Raw genomic sequence first — 24,098 nt, 5'->3', positions numbered from 1 at the left:
AAGCAAGCGATTCTGCAGCCAGCATTACAGGCCTCCGAGTCCTCAGACACCTTGTCTAGAGCAGCACGGTGCATTACAAAACTCCCGAGTTCCCACGAGAGTTCCACTCCCGACTCATGAGTCACGACGATGACCATGCAGAGCAGAGAACACCCACTGTGAGTGTGTACATTACAATTACAGGCCTGAGGCCCCCCTCAGACCACCATCTGTCCAATCCACAGTGTGTGCATTACACCTCCTCTGACCACTGGCATCCAGGGCACTGTCCATTAAAGGCCATCCCTCAGACCTGAGACCACCATCCAGCACTGTGCATCATTACAGGCCTCCTCTGACCACAGACATCCACAGCACTGTGCATTACAGCAGTGGTCATCAACCCTGTCCTCAGGGCCCACTAACAGGCCAGGTTTGCAAGATAACTGAAATACATCACAGGTGATATAATTTGCTGCTCAGTGATTGCAGTATTCTAGTCTGCATCTCCCCAAGGTAATACATAAAACCAGGCCTGTTAGTGGGCCCCAAGGACAGGGTTGATGACCACTGCATTACAGGCCATCCCTCAGACCTGAGACCACAATTAACATTCAGCACTGTGCAATGTGCAGGATTACAGGCTTCTTCTGACCTTGACCAGTGACCACTGCCATCCAGAGCACTGTGCATTACAGGCTATCCCTCAGAGTGTCCACCATCTAGAGCACTGTGTGTGCATTACAGACCTCCTCTGACCACCGGCATCCAGAACACTGCAACATTACAGGCCTCTCAGACCACCGCCCAGATCACTGTGCTGCATAATAGGCCTCCTCAGACCACCATCCAGAGCACTATGTGCATTACAGGTCTTCTCAGACCACCATCCAGAGCACTGTGCAGCATTACAGGCCTCCTCAGACCACCATTTAGAGCACTGTGCAACATTACAGGCCTCTTCAGACCACTGTCCAGAGGAAGCGTGCATTACAGGCCTCCTCAGACCATCCAGAGTGGCTAAATCTGTATCTGTGAGTTTGTTCAAACCTTAATACCATAGATAATAACCTATTAGATTTTTTTACTCCAGAAGTATATAATAAGTTTGGAAATTCTAGAGAAATGTTTATTGCATTACAATTGAACTAAACCCATTCAATTTTAGTCGACTAAAATGAAGGACATTTTAGTCAACTAAAGTGTAGGCATTTTAGTCGACTAAAATGTACTGCAGATTTATGCTGGCCATACACAGTTCGAATTTCGAAAGAATTTTCTTTCAAAAATCATATCTAAGAATTTCCGTATGAATTTTTCGTGCAGAATCAAATTTGAGGAATCGGACATGTTGGAAATTTTTTAAAAAACAAACGATTTTCTAATCAATGATGGGAGAATGGTGTGAGAAATGTAATAAGAAAAAAAATGCGCATGTGCAAGAAAAGAAAATTTAGAGAGAAAAGAAGATTTCCGGCCACAAAAATTATTTTCTTTAGCAACATGAGGTGAAATTGAAGGCTTGGTTGGCCGAATTTCGAAAATCAACGGTGGCATCATTGGATCACAAAAAAACCTGAACTTTCTGATTTTGAAAAGAAAATTCGTTCGAAATTCGACCATGTATGGCCTGCTTTAGTCGACTATATACGACTAAAACGAAAACAATTGCAGATGACTAAAATGGGACTAAAACTAAAATGGCATTTTAGTCAAAAGACTAAAGCTGCGTACACACGATCGGATTTTCGTGTGAGCCTGTCTTGTGATGACAGGCTGTTGGCGGAAAATCCGACCGTTTGTACGCTCCATAGGGCTACTGTTGTTGGATTTTCCGCAGACAAATGTTGGATGGCAGACTTTAAAATTTTCCGTGGACAAATGTCTGTTGTCGGATTTTCCGAGCGTGTGTACACAAGTCCGTTGGACAAAAGTCCGAAGTACAAACATGCATGCTCGGAAGCAAGGACGAGCTGGAAGCGGTTGGTCTTGTAAACTAGCGTTCGTAATGGAGAATTAACATTTGTGACGCGGCAAATTATGAGATCTCAAAATGCAGCTCATAGTCTCTTCTTCTTTAACCACTTGCTTACTGGGCACTTAAACCCCCCTCCTGCCCAGACCAATTTTCAGCTTTCAGCGCTGTTGCACTTTGAATGACAATTGCGCGGTCATACAACACTGTACCCAAATGAAATTTTTATCATTTTTTCCCCACAAATAGAGCTTTCTTTTGGTGGTATTTAATCACAGCTGGGATTTTTATTCTTTGCTAAACAAACAAAAAAAGATGGAAAATTTTGAAAAAAAAAATCATGTTTCATAGTTTGTTATAAAATTTTGCAAACAGGTAATTTTTCTCCTTCATTGATATGCGCTGATGAGGCGGCACTGGTGGGCACTGATAGGCTGCACTGATGGGCACGGATAGACACAGTTAAGGCGGCACTGATAGGCACAGTTAAGGCAGCACTGATGGTGAAAGATAAGGCGGTACTGATGGGCACAGATAAGGCAGCACTGATGGCCACTGATGGGCACTGATGGGTGGCACTGATGGATGGCACAGATAGGTGGCATAGATAGTTAGCACTGATGGGCACTGATAGGTACCACTGATGGGTGGCACTGATGGGGGGCACTGATGGGCAGTGATGGGCGGCACTGATGGGCACATATGGGCACTGGTAGGTAACACTGATGGGCACTGATAGGTGGCACTGATGTGCAGCACTGTTGTTGCACTGTGGGCACTGATGGGTGGCACTGTGGGTGCTGATGGGTGGCACTGTGGGCGCTGATGATTGGCTCTGATGGGTGGCACTGTGGGCACTGATGGGTGGCACTGTGGGCACTGATGGGTGACGCTGGTGTGCATTGGTAGGCGGCACTGCTGCCTATTGCTGTGGGGGCAGATGATCGCCGTGATCGGGACTGATGTCCCTCTCATGGCTGCCGGTGATCAGGTTTTTTTTTTCCTCCTCACGCTGTCAGCGCGAGGAGGAAAAATAGCCGATTACCGGCTCTGTTTACATCACATGATCAGCTGTCATTGGCTGACAGCTGATCATGTGGTAAGGGGTCGGGACCGACCCCTTACTCTGATCTGTGATCAGGCGAGTCTCAAAGCTTCTGTTATACACAGGGGGGAGGTGGCTGGAGCATCTCAGCTCTGATTACAGAGCCCGGGGGAGGGGACAGACACACCATGTACTGATTTATAATTGAGGAATATGATGGGGCAGTTTTGATGAGGCAATTCTGATGGGGCAGTTTTGATGGTGGCAATATGATGGGGCAGTTTTGATGGGACAATTCTGATGGGGCAGTTTTGATGGTGGCAATATGATGGGGCAGTTTTGATAGGGCAATTCTGATGGGGCAGTTTTGATGGGGCAATTCTGATGGGGCAGTTTTGATGGTGGCAATATGATGGGGCAGTTTTGATGGGGACAATTTTAATGGAGCAGTTTTAAAGGTGGCAATATGATGGGGAAGTTTTGATGGGGGCAGTTTTGATGGGGGTAGTTTTGATGGGGCAGTTTTGATGGTGGCAATATGATGGGGCAGTTTTGATGGGGCAATTCTGATGGGGCAGTTTTGATGGTGGCAATATGATGGGGCAGTTTTGGTGGGACAATTCTGATGGGGCAGTTTTGATGGTGGCAATATGATGGGGCAGTTTTGATAGGGCAATTCTGATGGGGTAGTTTTGGTGGGGCAATTCTGATGGGACAGTTTTGATGGTGGCAATATGATGGGGCAGTTTTGATGGGGACAATTTTAATGGAGCAGTTTTAAAGGTGGCAATATGATGGGGCAGTTTTCATGGGGGCAGTTTTGATTGGGGTAGTTTTGATGGGGCAGTTTTGATGGGGCAATTCTGATGGGGCAATTCTGATGGGGCAGTTTTGATGGTGGCAATATGATGGGGCAGTTTTGATGGGGCAATTCTGATGGGACAGTTTTGATGGGGACAATATTGATGGGGCAATTCTGATGGGGCAGTTTTGATAGCAATATGATGGGGCAGTTTGATGGTGGCAATATGATGGGGCAGTTTTGGTGGTGGCAATATGATGGGGCAGTTTTGATGGGGCAATTCTGATGGGGCAGTTTTGATGGGGCAATTCTGATGGGGCAATTCCGTTGGGGCAGTTTTGATGGTGTCAATATGATGGGGCAGTTTTGATGGGGCAATTCTGATGGGGCAGTTTTAATGGTGGCAATATGATGGGGCAGTTTTGATGGCCCAATTCTGATGGGACAGTTTTGATGGTGGCAATATGATGGGGCAGTTTTGATGGGGACAATTTTAATTGGGCAGTTCTGATGGGGCAGTTTTGATGGTGGCAATATGATGGGGCAGTTTTGATGGGGACAATTTTGATGGGGCAATTCTGATGGGGCAGTTTTGATGGCAATATGATGGCGGCAATTTTAGCAATTCAGCTATTCAGCATTCTCACGCATTTTCCCCAGGAAATGCATTTTCTAGTTAGTGGGACTGCTTTAGCAGTCCCACTATTGTTATTCGATTTTATTTATTAGTGGGACTGCTTTAGCAGTCCCACTATTGTTATTCGATTCTATTTATTTTTATTTCTTTATTCCGTACGTTTTTTGGCTCTGCGTAACTTCTGCATACTTTCAGCTATTAAAACCATTCAACTATTAAAATGTTCGTCACTTTCAGCTGATGATGGGACTTTTTCAACTTTTTTTCTACCATTTATACTTTTTAAAATATTAAGCTTTTTATCACTTTTTTTTAACACTGAAGTCAATGGGAGCATGCTTCAGGTCCTTAAACTCTTCTTCCACTACCAAAAGTTTCGGCTCCTTCATACTTTCACCTACAGACGCCAAACAAACTTTAAAATGTTCACAAAATATTCAGCTATATGGCTATATCTTTTCAGTTTGATATCTTTTACAGTTTTTGTGAAAAAGCTTTTTGTTTAGAGGCCATTTCAAGAAATTTTAGCCATTAATCAGAGTGTACTGTGTTGCTTTTGTTGAAATGGTTACCAAAGCTTCTGTTATACACAAGGGGGAGGTGGCTGGAGCATCTTAGCTCTGATTACAGAGCCCGGGGGAGGGGACAGAGACACCATGTACTGATTTATAATAGAGGAATATGATGGGGCAGTTTTATGGGGCAATTATGATGGGGCAGTTTTGATGATGGCAATATGATGGGGCAGTTTTGATGGGACAATTTTGATGGGGCAGTTTTGATGGTGGCTATATGATGGGGCAGTTTTGATAGGGAAATTCTGATGGGGCAGTTTTGATGGGGCAATTCTGATGGGGCAGTTTTGATGGTGGCAATATGATGGGGCAGTTTTGATGGGGCAATTCTGATGGGGCAGTTTTGATGGTGGAAATATGATGGGGCAGTTTTGATGGGGACAATTTTTATGGGGCAATTCTGATGGGGCAGTTTTGATGGCAATATGATGGGGCAGTTTTGATGGTGGCAATATGATGGGGCAGTTTTGATGAGGCAATTCTGATGGGGGAGTTTTTATGGTGGCAATATGATGGGGCAGTTTTGATGGTGGCAATATGATGGGGCAGTTTTGATGGGGCAATTCTGATGGTGGCAATATGATGGGTCAGTTTTGATGGGGCAATTCTGATGGGGCAGTTTTAATGGTAGCAATATGATGGGGCAGTTTTGATGGCCCAATTCTGATGGGACAGTTTTGATGGTGGCAATATGATGGGGCAGTTTTGATGGGGACAATTTTAATTGGGCAGTTCTGATGGGGCAGTTTTGATGGTGGCAATATGATGGGGCAGTTTTGATGGGGACAATTTTGATGGGGCAATTCTGATGGGGCAGTTTTGATGGCAATATGATGGCGGCAATTTTAGCAATTCAGCTATTCAGCATTCCCACGCATTTTCCTCAGGAAATGCATTTTCTAGTTAGTGGGAATGCTTTAGCAGTCCCACTATTGTTATTCGATTTTATCTATTAGTGGGACTGCTTTAGCCCACTATTGTTATTCGATTTTATTTATTTTTATTTCTTTATTTCGTACGTTTTTTGGCTCTGCGTAACTTCTGCATACTTTCAGCTATTAAAACCATTCAACTATTAAAATGTTCGTCTCTTTCAGCTGATGATGGGACTTTTTCAACTTTTTTTCTACCATTTATACTTTTTAAAATATTAAGCTTTTTATCACTTTTTTTAACACTGAAGTCAATGGGAGCATGCTTCAGATACTTAAAATCTTCTTTCGCTACCAAAAGTTTCAGCTCCTTCATACTTTCACCTACAGACGCCAAACAAACTTTAAAATGTTCACAAAATATTCATCTATCTGGCTATATCTTTTCAGTTTGATATCTTTTACAGTTTTTGTGAAAAAGCTTTTTGTTTAGAGGCCATTTCAAGAAATTTTAGCCATTAATCGGAGTGTACTGTGTTGCTTTTGTTGCCATGGTTACCAAAGCTTCTGTTATACACAGGGGGGAGGTGGCTGGAGCATCTCAGCTCTGATTACAGAGCCCGGGGGAGGGGACAGAGACACCATGTACTGATTTATAATAGAGGAATATGATGGGGAAGTTTTATGGGGCAATTACGATGGGGCAGTTTTGATGGTGGCAATATGATGGGGCAGTTTTGATGGGACAATTTTGATGGGGCAGTTTTGATGGTGGCAATATGATGGGGCAGTTTTGATAGGGCAATTCTGATGGGGCAGTTTTGATGGGGCAATTCTGATGGGGCAGTTTTGATGGGGCAATTCTGATGGGGCAGTTTTGATGGTGGCAATATGATGGGGCAGTTTTGATGGGGCAATTCTGATGGGGCAGTTTTGATGGTGGCAATATGATGGGGCAGTTTTGATGGGGACAATTTTAATGGAGCAGTTTTAAAGGTGGAAATATGATGGGGCAGTTTTGATGGTGGCAATATGATGGGGCAGTTTTGATGGGGACAATTTTTATGGGGCAATTCTGATGGGGCAGTTTTGATGGCAATATGATGGGGGCAGTTTTGATGGTGGCAATATGATGGGGCAGTTTTGATGAGGCAATTCTGATGGGGGAGTTTTGATGGTGGCAATATGATGGGGCAGTTTTGATGATGGCAATATGATGGGGCAGTTTTGATGGGGCAATTCTGATGGTGGCAATATGATGGGGCAGTTTTGATGGGGCAATTCTGATGGGGCAGTTTTAATGATGGCAATATGATGGGGCAGTTTTGATGGCCCAATTCTGATGGGACAGTTTTGATGGTGGCAATATGATGGGGCAGTTTTGATGGGAACAATTTTAATTGGGCAGTTCTGATGGGGCAGTTTTGATGGTGGCAATATGATGGGGCAGTTTTGATGGGGACAATTTTGATGGGGCAATTCTGATGGGGCAGTTTTGATGGCAATATGATGGAGGCAATTTTAGCAATTCAGCTATTCAGCATTCCCACGCATTTTCCCCAGGAAATGCATTTTCTAGTTAGTGGGACTGCTTTAGCAGTCCCACTATTGTTATTCGATTTTATTTATTAGTGGGACTGCTTTAGCAGTCCCACTATTGTTATTAGATTTTATTTATTTTTATTCATTTAATTTTATTCCGTACGTTTTTTGGCTCTGCGTAACTTCTGCATACTTTTAGCTATTAAAACCATTCAGCTATTAAAATGTTCGTCTCTTTCAGCTGATGGCGGGACTTTTTCAACTTTTTTACTACTATTTATACTTTTTAAAATATTAAGCTTTTTAACACTTTTTTTTAACATTGAAGTCAATGGGAGCATGCTTCAGATCCTTAAAATCTTCTTCAGCTCCCAAAAGTTTCAGCTCCTTCATACTTTCACCTACAGACGCCAAACAAACTTTAAAATGTTCTCAAAATATTCAGCTATCTGGCTATAGCTTTTCAGTTTGATATCTTTTACAGTTTTTGTGAAAAAGCTGTTTGTTTAGTGGTCATTTCAGGAAATTTTAGCTATTAAATAGTGTACTGTGTTGCTTTTGTTGCCATGGTTACCAAAGCTTCTGTTATACACAGGGGTAGGTGGCTGGAGCATCTCAGCTCTGATTACAGAGCCCGGGGGAGGGGACAGACACACCATGTACTGATTTATAATTGAGGAATATGATGGGGCAGTTTTGATGGGGCAATTCTGAAGGGGGAGTTTTGGTGGTGGCAATATGATGGGGCAGTTTTGATCGGGGCAATTTTAATGGAGCAGTTTTAAAGGTGGCAATATGATGGGGCAGTTTTGATGGGGGCAGTTTTGATGGGGGTAGTTTTGATGGGGCAGTTTTGATGGTGGCAATATGATGGGGCAGTTTTGATGGGGCAATTCTGATGGGGCAGTTTTGATGGGGCAATTCTGATGGGGCAGTTTTGATGGTGGCAATATGATGGGGCAGTTTTGATGGGACAATTCTGATGGGGCAGTTTTGATGGTGGCAATATGATGGGGCAGTTTTGACAGGGCAATTCTGATGGGGCAGTTTTGGTGGGGCAATTCTGATGGGACAGTTTTGATGGTGGCAATATGATGGGGCAGTTTTGATGGGGACAATTTTAATGGAGCAGTTTTAAAGATGGCAATATGATGGGGCAGTTTTCATGGGGGCAGTTTTCATGGGGGTAGTTTTGATGGGGCAGTTTTGATGGGGCAATTCTGATGGGGCAGTTTTGATGGGGCAATTCTGATGGGGTAGTTTTGATGGTGGCAATATGATGGGGCAGTTTTGATGGGGCAATTCTGATGGGACAGTTTTGATGGGGACAATATTGATGGGGCAATTCTGATGGGGCAGTTTTGATAGCAATATGATGGGGGCATTTTTGATGGTGGCAATATGATGGGGCAGTTTTGATGGTGGCAATATGATGGGACAGTTTTGATGGGGCAATTCTGATGGGGCAGTTTTGATAGGGCAATTCTGATGGGGCAATTCCGATGGGGCAGTTTTGATGGTGTCAATATGATGGGGCAGTTTTGATGGGGCAATTCTGATGGGGCAGTTTTAATGGTGGCAATATGATGGGGCAGTTTTGATGGCCCAATTCTGATGGGACAGTTTTGATGGTGGCAATATGATGGGGCAGTTTTGATGGGGACAATTTTAATTGGGCAGTTCTGATGGGGCAGTTTTGATGGTGGCAATATGATAGGGCAGTTTTGATGGGGACAATTTTGATGGGGCAATTCTGATGGGGCAATTCTGATGGGGCAGTTTTGATGGCAATATGATGGCGGCAATTTTAGCAATTCAGCTATTCAGCATTCCCACGCATTTTCCCCAGGAAATGCATTTTCTAGTTAGTGGGAATGCTTTAGCAGTCCCACTATTGTTATTCGATTTTATTTATTAGTGAGAATGCTTTAGCAGTCCCACTATTGTTATTCGATTTTATTTATTTTCATTTCTTTATTACGTTTTTTGGCTCTGCGTAACTTCTGCATACTTTCAGCTATTAAAACCATTCAACTATTAAAATGTTCGTCTCTTTCAGCTGATGATGGGACTTTTTCAACTTTTTTTCTACTATTTATACTTTTTAAAATATTAAGCTTTTTAACACTTTTTTTTAACATTGAAGTCAATGGGAGCATGCTTCAGATTCTTAAAACCTTCTTCCGCTCCCAAAAGTTTCAGCTCCTTCATACTTTCACCTACAGACGCCAAACAAACTTTAAAATGTTCACAAAATATTCAGCTATCTGGCTATATCTTTTCAGTTTGATACCTTATCCAGTTTTTGTGAAAAAGCTTTTTGTTTAGAGGTAATTTCAGGAAATTTTAGCCATTAATCAGTGTACTGTGTTGCTTTTGTTGCCATGGTTACCAAAGCTTCTGTTATACACCGGGGGGAGGTGGCTGGAGCATCTCAGCTCTGATTACAGAGCCCGGGGGAGGGGACAGAGACAGCATGTACTGGTTTATAATAGAGGAATATGATGGGGCAGTTTTATGGGGCAATTATGATGGGGCAGTTTTGATGATGGCAATATGATGGGGCAGTTTTGATGGGACAATTTTGATGGGGCAGTTTTGATGGTGGCAATATGATGGGGCAGTTTTGATAGGGCAATTCTGATGGGGCAGTTTTGATGGGGCAATTCTGATGGGTCAGTTTTGATGGTGGCAATATGATGGGGCAGTTTTGATGGGGCAATTCTGATGGGGCAGTTTTGATGGTGGCAATATGATTGGGCAGTTTTGATGGGGACAATTTTAATGGAGCAGTTTTAAAGGTGGAAATATGATGGGGCAGTTTTGATGGTGGCAATATGATGGGGCAGTTTTGATGGGGACAATTTTTATGGGGCAATTCTGATGGGGCAGTTTTGATGGCAATATGATGGGGGCAGTTTTGATGGTGGCAATATGATGGGGCAGTTTTGATGAGGCAATTCTGATGGGGGAGTTTTGATGGTGGCAATATGATGGGGCAGTTTTGATGGTGGCAATATGATGGGGCAGTTTTGATGGGGCAATTCTGATGGTGGCAATATGATGGGGCAGTTTTGATGGGGCAATTCTGATGGGGAAGTTTTAATGGTGGCAATATGATGGTGCAGTTTTGATGGCCCAATTCTGATGGGACAGTTTTGATGGTGGCAATATGATGGGGCAGTTTTGTTGGGGACAATTTTAATTGGGCAGTTCTGATGGGGCAGTTTTGATGGTGGCAATATGATGGGGCAGTTTTGATGGGGACAATTTTGATGGGGCAATTCTGATGGGGCAGTTTTGATGGCAATATGATGGTGGCAATTTTAGCAATTCAGCATTCCCACGCATTTTCCCCAGGAAATGCATTTTCTAGTTAGTGGAAATGCTTTAGCAGTCCCACTATTGTTATTCGATTTTATCTATTAGTGGGACTGCTTTAGCAGTCCCACTATTGTTATTCGATTTTATTTATTTTTATTTCTTTATTCCGTACGTTTTTTGGCTCTGCGTAACTTCTGCATACTTTCAGCTATTAAAACCATTCAACTATTAAAATGTTCGTCTCTTTCAGCTGATGATGGGACTTTTTCAACTTTTTTTCTACTATTTATACTTTTTAAAATATTAAGCTTTTTAAAACATTTTTTTAACATTGAAGTCAATGGGAGCATGCTTCAGATCCTTAAAACCTTCTTCCGCTCCCAAAAGTTTCAGCTCCTTCATACTTTCACCTACAGATGCCAAACAAACTTTAAAATGCTCACAAAATATTCAGCTATCTGGCTATATCTTTTCAGTTTGATACCTTATACAGTTTTTGTGAAAAAGCTTTTTGTTTAGAGGTAATTTCAGGAAATTTTAGCCATTAATCCGAGTGTACTGTGTTGCTTTTGTTGCCATGGTTACCAAAGGTTCTGTTATACACAGGGGGGAGGTGGCTGGAGCATCTCAGCTCTGATTACAGAGCCCGGGGGAGGGGACAGAGACACCATGTACTGATTTATAATAGAGGAATATGATGGGGCAGTTTTATGGGGCAATTATGATGGGGCAGTTTTGATGATGGCAATATGATGGGGCCGGTTTTGATGGGACAATTTTGATGGGGCAGTTTTGATGGTGGCAATATGATGGGGCAGTTTTGATAGGGCAATTCTGATGGGGCAGTTTTGATGGGGCAATTCTGATGGGGCAGTTTTGATGGTGGCAATATGATGGGGCAGTTTTAATGAGGCAATTCTGATGGGGCAGTTTTGATGGTGGCAATATGATGGGGCAGTTTTGATGGGGACAATTTTAATGGAGCAGTTTTAAAGGTGGAAATATGATGGGGCAGTTTTGATGGTGGCAATATGATGGGGCAGTTTTGATGGTGACAATTTTTATGGGGCAGTTTTGATGGCAATATGATGGGGGCAGTTTTGATGGTGGCAATATGATGGGGCAGTTTTGATGAGCCAATTCTGATGGGGGAGTTTTGATGGTGGCAATATGATGGGGCAGTTTTGATGGTGGCAATATGATGGGGCAGTTTTGATGGGGCAATTCTGATGGTGGCAATAAGATGGGGCAGTTTTGATGGGGCAGTTTTAATGGTGGCAATATGATGGGGAAGTTTTGATGGCCCAATTCTGATGGGACAGTTTTGATGGTGGCAATATGATGGGGCAGTTTTGATGGGGACAACTTTAATTGGGCAGTTCTGATGGGGCAGTTTTGATGGTGGCAATATGATGGGGCAGTTTTGATGGGGACAATTTTGATGGGGCAATTCTGATGGGGCAGTTTTGATGGCAATATGATGGCGGCAATTTTAGCAATTCAGCTATTCAGCATTCCCACGCATTTTCCCCAGGAAATGCATTTTCTAGTTAGTGGGAATGCTTTAGCAGTCCCACTATTGTTATTCGATTTTATCTATTAGTGGGACTGCTTTAGCAGTCCCACTATTGTTATTCGATTTTATTTATTTTTATTTCTTTATTCCGTAAGTTTTTTGGCTCTGCGTAACTTCTGCATACTTTTAGCTATTAAAACCATTCAGCTATTAAAATGTTCGTCTCTTTCAGCTGATGGCCGGACTTTTTCAACTTTTTTACTACTATTTATACTTTTTAAAATATTAAGCTTTTTAACACTCTTTTTTTAACATTGAAGTCAATGGGAGCATGCTTCAGATCCTTAAAATCTTCTTCAGCTCCCAAAAGTTTCATCTCCTTCATACTTTCACTTACAGACGCCAAACAAACTTTAAAATGTTCTCAAAATATTCAGCTATCTGGCTATATCTTTTCAGTTTGATACCTTATACAATTTTTGTGAAAAAGCTGTTTGTTTAGAGGTAATTTCAGGAAATTTTAGCTATTAAATAGAGTGTACTGTGTTGCTTTTGTTGCCATGGTTACCAAAGCGTCTGTTATACACAGGGGGGAGGTGGCTGGAGCATCTCAGCTCTGATTACAGAGCCCGGGGGAGGGGACAGAGACACCATGTACTGATTTATAATAGAGGAATATGATGGGGCAGTTTTATGGGGCAATTATGATGGGGCAGTTTTGACAATGGCAATATGATGGGGCAGTTTTGATGGGACAATTTTGATGGGGCAGTTTTGATGGTGGCAATATGATGGGGCAGTTTTGATAGGGCAATTCTGATGGGGCAGTTTTGATGGGGCAATTCTGATGGGGCAGTTTTGATGGTGGCAATATGATGGGGCAGTTTTGATGGGGCAGTTTTGATGGTGGCAATATGATTGGGCAGTTTTGATGGGGACAATTTTAATGGAGCAGTTTTAAAGGTGGAAATATGATGGGGCAGTTTTGATGGTGGCAATATGATGGGGCAGTTTTGATGGTGGCAATATGATGGGGCAGTTTTGATGGGGACAATTTTTATGGGGCAATTCTGATGGGGCAGTTTTGATGGCAATATGATGGGGGCAGTTTTGATGGTGGCAATATGATGGGGCAGTTTTGATGAGGCAATTCTGATGGGGGAGTTTTGATGGTGGCAATATGATGGGGCAGTTTTGATGGTGGCAATATGATGGGGCAATTCCGATGGGGCAGTTTTGATGGTGTCAATATGATGGGGCAGTTTTGATGGGGCAATTCTGATGGGGCAGTTTTAATGGTGGCAATATGATGGGGCAGTTTTGATGGCCCAATTCTGATGGGACAGTTTTGATGGTGGCAATATGATGGGGCAGTTTTGATGGGGACAATTTTAATTGGGCAGTTCTGATGGGGCAGTTTTGATGGTGGCAATATGATGGGGCAGTTTTGATGGGGACAATTTTGATGGGGCAATTCTGATGGGGCAGTTTTGATGGCAATATGATGGCGGCAATTTTAGCAATTCAGCTATTCAGCATTCCCACGCATTTTCCCCAGGAAATGCATTTTCTAGTTAGTGGGAATGCTTAGCAGTCCCACTATTGTTATTCGATTTTATTTATTAGTGGGATTGCTTTAGCAGTCCCACTATTGTTATTCGATTTTATTTATTTTTATTTCTTTATTCCGTACGTTTTTTGGCTCTGCGTAACTTCTGCATACTTTCAGCTATTAAAATCATTCAACTATTAAAATGTTTGTCTCTTTCAGCTGATGATGGGACTTTTCCAACTTTTTTTCTACTATTTATACTTTTTAAAATATTAAGCTTTTTATCACTTTTTTTTAACATTGAAGTCAATGGGAGCATGCATCAGATCCTTAAAACCTTCTTCCGCTCCCAAAAGTTTCAGCTCCTTCATACTTTCACCTACAGACGCCAAACAAACTTGAAAATGTTCACAAAATATTCAGCTATCTGGCTATATCTTTTCAGTTTGATACCTTATACAGTTTTTGTGAAAATGCTTTTTGTTTAGAGGTAATTTCAGGAAATTTTAGCCATTAATCAGAGTGTACTGTGTTGCTTTTGTTGCCATGGTTACCAAAGCTTCTGTTATACACAGGGGGGGAGGTGGCTGGAGCATCTCAACTCTGATTACAGAGCCCGGGGGAGGGGACAGACACACCATGTACTGATTTATAATAGAGGAATATGATGGGGCAGTTTTAATGGGGCAATTATGATGGGGCAGTTTTGATGGGACAATTCTGATGGGGCAGTTTTGATGGTGACAATATGATGGGGCAGTTTTGATAGGGCAATTCTGATGGGGCAGTTTTGATGGTGCAATTCTGATGGGGCAGTTTTGATGGGGGCAGTTTTGATGCTGGCAATATGATGGGGCAGTTTTGATGGGGCAATCTGATAGGGCAGTTTTGATGGGGACAATTTTAATGGAGCAGTTTTAAAGGTGGCAATATGATGGGGCAGTTTTGATGGGGGCAGTTTTGATGGGGGCAATATGATGGGGCAGTTTTTATGGGGCAATTCTGATGGGGCAGTTTTGATGGTGGCAATATGATGGGGCAGTTTTGATGGGGACAATTTTTATGGGGCAATTCTGATGGGGCAGTTTTGATAGCAATATGATGGGGGCAGTTTTGCTGGGGGCTGTTGTAGCAATTCAGCTATTCAGCATTCCCATGCATTTTCCACAGGAAATGCATTTTCTAGTTAGTGGGACTGCTTTAGCAGTCCCACTATTGTTATTCGATTTTATTTATTTTTATTATTATTATTAATTATTATTTAATTTTATTCCGTACGTTTTTTGGCTCTGCGTAACTTCTGCATACTTTTAGCTATTAAAACCATTCAACTATTAAAATGTTCATCTCTTTCAGCTGATGATGGGACTTTTTCAACTTTTTTTTCTACCATTTATACTTTTTAAAATATTAAGCTTTTTATCACTTTTTTTGAACGTTGAAGTCAATGGGAGCATGCTTCAGATCCTTAAAATCTTCTTCTCCTCCCAAAAGTTTCAGCTCCTTCATACTTTCACCTACAGACGACAAACAAACTTTAAAATGTTTACAAAATATTCAGCTATCTGGCTATATCTTTTCAGTTTGATATCTTTTACATATTTTGTGAAAAAGCTTTTTGTTTAGAGGTAATTTCAGGAAATTTTAGCCATTAATCAGAGTGTACTGTGTTGCTTTTGTTGCCATGGTTATCAAAGCTTCTGTTATACACAGGGGGGGGTGGCTGGAGCATCTCAGCTCTGATTACAGAGCCCGGGGGAGGGGAGAGACACACCATGTACTGATTTATAATAGAGGAATATGATGGGGCAGTTTTGATGGGGCAATTATGATGGGGCAGTTTTGATGGTGGCAATATGATGGGGCAGTTTTGATGGGACAATTCTGATGGGGCAGTTTTGATGGTGGCAATATGATGGGGCAGTTTTGATAGGGCAATTCTGATGGGGCAGTTTTGATGGGGCAGTTTTGATGGGGCAATTCTGATGGTGGCAATATGATAGGGCAGTTTTGATGGGGCAATTCTGATGGGGCAGTTTTGATGGTGGCAATATGATGGGGCAGTTTTGATGGGGCAATTCTGATGGGGCAGTTTTGATGGTGGCAATATGATGGGGCAGTTTTGATGGGGACAATTTTTATGAGGCAATTCTGATGGGGCAGTTTTGATGGCAATATGATGGGGGCAGTTTTGCTGGGGGGCGTTTTAGCAATTCAGCTATTCAGCATTCCCACGAATTTTCCCCAGGAAATGCATTTTCTAGTTATGCTTGTTATTTTTTCTGGTGCAAGTTACCACAACACCATTATTCCGTAGTTTTAAGATCAAGGATACAACTATGTTGGTGACCCTTGTTAATTTTCCATTTAATTTTTTAAAATGTAACTGCCTACTCCCAAACTGTCATTTGAAGTAAAACACATAGCCAAGTATTATTCTACACAATTTTTTTATTATGCATTAAAAAAAGAAAATACATCTAGACATGCTGTGTGACCATAGAAATTAACCAAGAAGTGCTTTCTATGCATCCAAAAATATAGAAAATATACCAGATCAAATCATTATTCAACCAAAAAATAAAATAAAATCCTCATGCAAGTGTCCAGCTTCTTAATATAGGGGTCAACAATGCCAAGAGTTGGTGAAAGCAGGGATCCGTCATGCGGAGATAATTCAAAAAATCATCCGGACTATTCTCCTGGAGCTCCTGCAGCGAAGGCATATGACATAATTGGTCACGATTAATAAAGCAACCAATTTTTGGTCCAAGAAATCCGCCTTCTCCTGTTCCTGGACTGGACTTGGGTCAAAGAAATAACTCCAAGGCCAATAATACATTATCTACCCCGATTCCACAACAAGTCTGGTTGACAAATGCCAGTTCAGAAACTAACTGAAAAGTGCAAACTGAAAAGCGCTAAATGAAAAGCGCAAAATGAAAAGCGCAAATCAATACTCACCAAACTTCTACTAACATGAAATTATCAGAAGGAGCCCAAAGGGTGGCGCTAAAGAGCTGAAAAACCATGTAGTACATCACTACATTCATGTTTGTTAGCCGACAATTCCTTGTCGTTTGTATGTAAGACAAAATCCAGGCACACGCCTCCTCACAAAAGTCCAAGGTTTTGTCTGTGGAAAATCCGATCGTGTGTATGAGGCTTTAGATTGTAAGCTCCTTGAGGTCAGGGACTGATGTGAATGTACAATATATATGTGTAAAGTGCTACATAAATTGACGGCACTATGTAAGTACTTGTAATAAATAAGTAAAATAAATAAATATATTTCAACTGTTTTCTCAGAGTTCTGTGTTAAGTACAATTAATGACCTGCACACAGAGTCGAACATGTAGGGGATACTGCTTTGCAGAGTAAAAGCTGATGTATAATCCATCTGGTGTAAAAGGCAAAATCATCTGAACCTTTGCCCTCTAACTCTTTTCGCTCAGCAATGAGCTTAATCACAGATTAATAACCTGCCATGTTTCCTTGCACAGTCTCTTGAAGTAATCACTATGTTTATTTAGTAATGCACTGCAGAGAGCAATGACGATGAGCAAAGGGCAGGAATCTGTCTAAAAATCAGAATTCAACTTTCTTCAGTCCAAAGCTGTCCAATCAATAAGTAATGATTGCTGATGGTTTGGTAGAGCATAAAGCATTGTGAGCATTACTCTTTGCCTTATATAAAGCCACACAAGCCTACAGTTTCTCCTTGGCAATGAGCAACATTGAAACATGTTTCATTAGGTACAAAGGATGCTTTAAAAAGCCTTTGCAAACATGAAAGAACAAGAAGGGTATAACACATTTTTCAGAAAAGGTAACTTAAATGGAGGCAAAATCCTTTATATTTCAGGGAATAAGGTGCCTATAGCTTCTGGTAATTGCTAGAAATCATTTCACGTAAGGACTGTACAGCTTATTGAATAAAGCAGTGCAAAGAATAATGGTGATGTGCAAAGTACAGTAACCCACAGCAACCAATTAGTTATAAGTGGATTGGAGTAAAATTAATTTTTATTGGTTACTGTGGGTTACTGCACTTTGTACATCAATCTTTGAATTATTTAGTAAGCTCACAAGAGTTTTCAAAATAAAAGTCTATCTGTAATGTTATCATTAGTAACAAAGTTAAAAGCAAAAAAGTGCAATATTTATGTCACAATGTTCCATTTTTAATGCATTTCTGCCCATGACAAGGCTTTAACTAAAATCATATAACCCTAGTGATCCCTAAAGTGTATTTATAGCCAGAAATTTCTTTCAGTTTAGGATAGGGAGTAGGGAATTAAAAAGCTACACATACTGTGCATTTTAAAGCATATGTACAGTATGGTTGTCCCAATACCACTTTTTTAAGACCAAGTACAAGTACTGATACTTTTTTTCAAGTACTCGCCGATACCGATACTTTTTTTTAATAATATGTGACAGCGGCACTAATATGCAGCACAGTCAGTAGCTTTTTATTTTTTTACCATTTCATTTTTTGCAATTCATTTTTTTATTATTTTTTTACATGTTATTATTATTTATATATATATATATATATATATATATATATATATATATATATATATATATATACACACACAGCATCTCACAAAAGTGAGTACACCCCTCATATTTTTGTAAATATTTTATTATATCTTTTCATGTGACAACACTGAAGAAATGACACTTTTCTACAATATAAAGTAGTGAGTGTACAGCTTGTATAACAGTGTAAATTTGCTGTCCCCTCAAAATAACTCAACACACAGCCATTAATGTCTAAACCGCTGGCAACAAAAGTGAATACACCCCTAAGTGAAAATGTCCAAATTGGACCCAGTTAGCCATTTTCCCTCCCCGGTGTCATGTGACTCGTTAGTGTTACAAGGTCTCAGGTGTGAATAGGGAGCAGGTGTGTTAAATTTGATGTTATTGCTCTCACTCTCTCATACTGGTCACTGGAAGTTCAACATGGCACCTCATGGCAAAGAACGCTCTGAGGATCTGAAAAAAAGAATTGTTGTCCTACATAAAGATGGCCTGGGCTATAAGAAGATTGTAATGACCCTGAAACTGAGCTGCAGCATGGTGGCCAAGACCATACAGCAGTTTAACAGAACAGGTTCCACTCAGAACAGGCTTTGCCATGGTCGACCAAAGAAGTTAAGTGCATGTGCTCTGCATCATATCCAGAGGTTGTCTTTGGGAAATAGACATATGAGTTCTTCCAGCATTGCTGCAGAGGTTGAAGGGTGGGGGGTCAGCCTGTCAGTGCTCAGACCATACGCTGCACACTGCATCAAATTAGTCTACATGGCTGTTGTCCCAGAAGGAAGCCTCTTCTAAAGATGATGCACAAGAAAGTCCACAAACAGTTTGCTGAAGACAAGCAGACTAAGGACATGGATTACTGGAACCATGTCCTGTGGTCTGATGAGACCAAGATAAACTTATTTTGTTCAGATGGTGTCAAGCGAGTGTGGAGGCAACCAGGTGAGGTGTACAAACACAAGTGAGTCTTGCTTACAGTAAAGCATGGTGGTGGGAGTGTCATGGTCTGGGGCTGCATGAGTGCTCCGGCACTGGGGAGCTACAGTTCACTGAGGGAACCATGAATGCCAACATGTACTGTGACATACTGAAGCAGAGCATGATCCCCTCCCTTCAGAGACTGGGCTGCAGGGCAGTATTCCAACATGATAAAGACCCCAAACACACCACCAAGATGACCACTGCCTTGCTAAAGAACCTGAGGGTAAAGGTGATGGACTGGCCAAGCATGTCTCCAGACCTAAACCCTATTGTGCATCTGTGGGGCATTCCTAAATAGAAGGGGAAGGAGTGCAAGGTCTCAAACATCCACCAGCTCCGTAATGTCGTCATGGAGGAGTGGAAGAGGATTCCAGTGGCAACCTGTGGAGCTCTGGTGAACTCCATGCTCAAGAGGGTTAAAGGTGAAAAAACATCCGACAATACCGGCCCCCCCAGCCCCACCCCCCCGTTATACTTACCTGAGCACCTAAACCTGCTGCACTCGCCCCCGATGTCCTCTTCGCCGCTCAGCCTGGCCGTTGATTGGCTAGAGTGGATGGATTGAAAGCAGCGCAGCCATTGGCTCGCGCTGCTGTCAATCACATCCAATGACACGGCGCACCAGGGGGCAGGGCCGAGTGATACAGTGAGCCGCTATAGCCGCCGGCTGTATCAAGGGAGCACGCCTGCAAGAACTAACCACCATGCAAGAGAGCTAGCATCAAGGTGGTTAGTTCTTGCAGGGAGGAGCTGAGACAGTGGCTGAGGGACCCCAGAAGACCAGGTCGGGGCCACTCTGTGCAAAATGAGCTGCACAGCGGAGGTAAGTATAACATGTTTGTTATTTAAAAAAAAAAAATCCTTTATAACCCCTTTAAAGCAGTGCTGGGAAATAATGGTGGTCACACAAAATATTGACGCTTTGGGCCCAATTTGGACATTTTCACTTAGGGGTGTACTCACTTTTGTTGCCAACGGTTTAGACATTAATGACTGTGTGTTGAATTATTTTGAGAGGACAGCAAATTTACACTGTTTTACAAGCTGTACACTCACTACTTTACATTGTAGCAAATTGTCATTTCTTCAGTGTTGTCACATGAAAAGATATAATGAAATATTTTCAAAAATGTGAGGGGTGTACTTTTTTTTTTTACAATGCTTTCTTTTTTTGGGGGGGAGTGGACAGTAAGTGTCAGTGTTTATTTTATTTTTAATTATTTTTACAATTTTACTTTAGAATATTTATTTATTGCAATGTTTCCTTTTCTTAATTTTTTTTTATTCAATCTTAGGGTAGGGGGGCTTTGGTGAGATGTCAGGAGTCTAAAAAGACCCCTGACATCTCCCCTTTGAGACATGGAAAGAGACTGAGGATAGAGATTCCCCAATCCCTTTCTCAGCAGCCTCAGCTGCACTGCACATGAATGAAGAGGAGACAGCGGCTCCTCTCCATTCATAAACAGAAGCATCATAAACACAGTTTACAAAGCTCAGTTATGAATGGACAAAGTCAGTGATCACTGACTGTTCATTCAGAAAAGGAAGGAGCTAGTAAATGGCATATTTACCGTCTCCTTCCTCCGCTCTCCATCCTGAAAGAACTGGGAGGGGGGCGGAGGAGGACAGGGGGGGACCGGAGAGCGCACGGAGGGGGAGCGGACTGAAGGAGGACAGGGGGAGGCCGGAGGAGTGCACAGAGGGGGAGCGGACCGGAAGAGGACAGGGGGGTCTGGAGAGCGCACAGAAGGGGACCGGAGGAGGACGGGGGTGACAGAGGAGTGCACAGAAGGGGACCGGAGGAGGACGGGGGGGGGTGGAGGAGCGCACGGGGGAACACAGATGGGAGCTGGAGAAGGATACAGAGGACACTCAGGAACAATCGAAGCGGCGGCGGGGGAACTTATAATCACCGATCTGAGTGTCCAGGTATCAGATTAGGCATTGGGAGCATTTGCACGAGTACAAGTACTCCTGTAAATACTCGGTATCGGGACTGATACCGATACTAGTATCGGTATCGGGACAACCCTAAATTCTATAATACGCTTTGCTTTTAACTGACCTAGAGAAATCTAAATCACTTTCATCTGAACTCTAAAGAAGAGTTAAATTATGGAAGGTAAATCATAATGCTTGATAGGCTGAATGAAAGAAAAACAGTGGATTTCCTGTAGGAATCTCCACTGCACAGCACTCATGGCTGCCTAAATACAATGACACTGCTATAAACAGGTCGATTTTTTTCTTGTTCAGCCCTCAGTGCTGCCGAAGAGTGGTGGCACCTGATAGGATGCAGTCATTGTTCACTCAATCATTTTCCACCCAACTCTGTCGATCTTTAAATCGACCTTTGTCTAACTGGGTGGTGCTTGTAGGGCTACCCACAACTCAAATTCTGGCCAATTCAGTAAGAATCAGATGAAGTTTGTGCTGTCTATGAGGTCTTAAGCCTAGTACACACGGGCTGAATGTCTGGAGACATTCGGCTCCTGTGTATGCCAGCCAATCTGACCGGTTTGGTTTGTCTGGTTCCTGTCTGGAAAACCAGCAGCCGACTGGCTCCCGATCAGCGACCAGAGTGTTCTGGCGGGGCATTCCCCCCTGTCAGAACACAACAGCTTAGTGGGGGAGATTGCTGTACTAACATCAGACTGTTAGTACAGCAGCTCAGATCAGAGCCATCAGTAGTGTGTACCAGGCTTTAACCCTGTGCATGAAGCTAATCTCCTGTGCCAATAAACATTAGATGATTGTTACCTGCTAGGCTTAGGAATAGAAAAGTAATAAAACCAACTGATAGATATTAGGTTCTGAGGGTTTCTGTTGAGTACAGACGTAACATCCACATATAGGTATATTAATTAATCTTTAGGTCTAAAGCAGTTAAGCTGTCATGATCCAAACTCTGCCCACTGAGTACAGGTTTCCTAGTGGTCTGTGGCCTGCACATTCCCATTCGTTACAATGGGAATATACCAAATTGCAGAGGGTGAATTATTACAAATGTTGATTTTAGAACACCCTTCTCATTGGCAAGCAGGCAAACATGTGGGAAATGCGTGAAGTGGTAAGCAGGTGGGAATAGTCGTTATGCAACAAACGCTGTAACATAAATATTCCCAATGTTACTCAAATCTGAATTTCTTATTGAATGAAGTGATAAAACCGATGTACAGCAAACTTTGGCAAATGTGACTCAATCCAGTGAATGTGCAGGCAAATAATGCGACTTGCCTGCTGCTGAAAATGCAGCAAAGGATTGTCAACACAGTCGCTGACTGTTCTATAAGAATACTCCTTTGTCTCTGGGGTCTCTGCCTCTAATAGCCATACACTTGTAATAATCATTAGAAATGTCAGTGCATCTCTGGAAACTGAGACAAAGGTGAAAACATGCCATATCAAGAGATTTAAAGTGTTACTAAACCCATAACCTGCATTCACTATATCTGGTCTCCCAAAGTACACGGAACATGGAAATGCAATTATTTTAGTAAATATAAACTGATAAATACCTTTTCTCATCAGCAGTATATAGCAGCCTTGTGACTTCTATCAGTTCCTAGTAAAGCTTGTAGGAGGAGTTTTCATTCTCCCTCGATTCCCTGTCTGGACATGCCTGGACATGGCTGATTGGCCCTGTGCTGATCACATGCACCCTCCTAAGAAAAAAAACCACTCTAGCAATACACACCAAACTGAGCATGTGCAGCCTGTGCCTGGCTCTGTAAATATCAGGTTATTTTTTTGAGACAGTGGAAGAAGAGGATGATCAGAGAGACAGGATCAAATAGCCTTTATACACAATGCAAAGGATTAACCTCTTAGGTTCCACAGTGAGTATAACAAGCATGCTTCACTGCATATTCAGACTGATTTTTACTGTTGTGGGTTTAGTAACACTTTAAACAAATCTATAATTAGAGACTTTTAAAAAGTTTTAGCTCTTGTTTGCCTAAAATTGATGAATAGAGGAAAACTGTTTGATCTTGTATGTGGAAAATGGAACAAGTTGTCACAGCTCCCCAATCAATAACAAGCACCTTCATCCCTTGCACGTTTTTGAAAACATGCTTGTTAACCAATGCATGCTGTTCAATCAATAATAAGCAACTTCAACTCTTGCACATGTTCATTAAAACTAGCTTCTTAACCAATACAAGCCCTGACTGCTACTACTAATGGTTGGATCAATCCTATTAGTATGTCATACAGCAGCCTATTTTCTTTACATTCAAGGTGGGCCGGTCAACTCACATGTGCTGAATGGCTTCTTCAAACAGAACCAGATTCATTGCCGCATGGATCTCATTGTAGTGTTCTAGAGCATCTGTAAGAATTCTCGTCAGCTTTTCCCAGTCCGATATAGGAAAATAACGTGGTTCTCCAACACCATGAGCGAAGTGACTGTAAACTAGTGGCTTATTGATAAATATATGTTCATCTACACCCTGCCGGAAAAAGATCATGACAGTTGTTTAGGTAGTTAAATTGTATGTAAACCTAAAAATAAAATTCATAATTCAAAAATAGCACCTAACACTCCACTTGTTCCAGTTTTGTCAATCATTTATTATTACTATATATTTATTAATGGTACTTATAGCACCATCGATTTACTATATACATATATTCACATCAGTCCCAGCCCTCAAGGAGCTTACAACCTAAGGTCTCTAAATCACATTCATACATACACATACTAGGGCCAATTTAGACAGGAGCCTGGTAACCTGCCAG

General features: G+C 41.9%; 1 protein-coding gene across 1 annotated transcript in view; it reads right to left on the bottom strand.

Moving 5' to 3' along the window:
- The window catches only part of LOC141148076 (dynein axonemal heavy chain 11-like), a 1,034,097-nt gene that overhangs the window by 416,178 nt on the left and 593,821 nt on the right, over positions 1-24,098 (bottom strand). Inside the window, exon 56 of the mRNA XM_073635228.1 lies at positions 23,616-23,809. Coding sequence (XP_073491329.1) covers positions 23,616-23,809 — 194 coding nt within the window. The remainder of the gene's footprint in view (positions 1-23,615; positions 23,810-24,098) is intronic.

Source organism: Aquarana catesbeiana, linkage group LG06 (genome assembly GCF_042186555.1).
Source record: "Aquarana catesbeiana isolate 2022-GZ linkage group LG06, ASM4218655v1, whole genome shotgun sequence".
Classification (NCBI taxonomy): domain Eukaryota; kingdom Metazoa; phylum Chordata; class Amphibia; order Anura; family Ranidae; genus Aquarana; species Aquarana catesbeiana.
The sequence above is the reverse complement of the archived record's forward strand: the minus strand, read 5'-3'. Positions and strand labels throughout refer to the sequence as shown.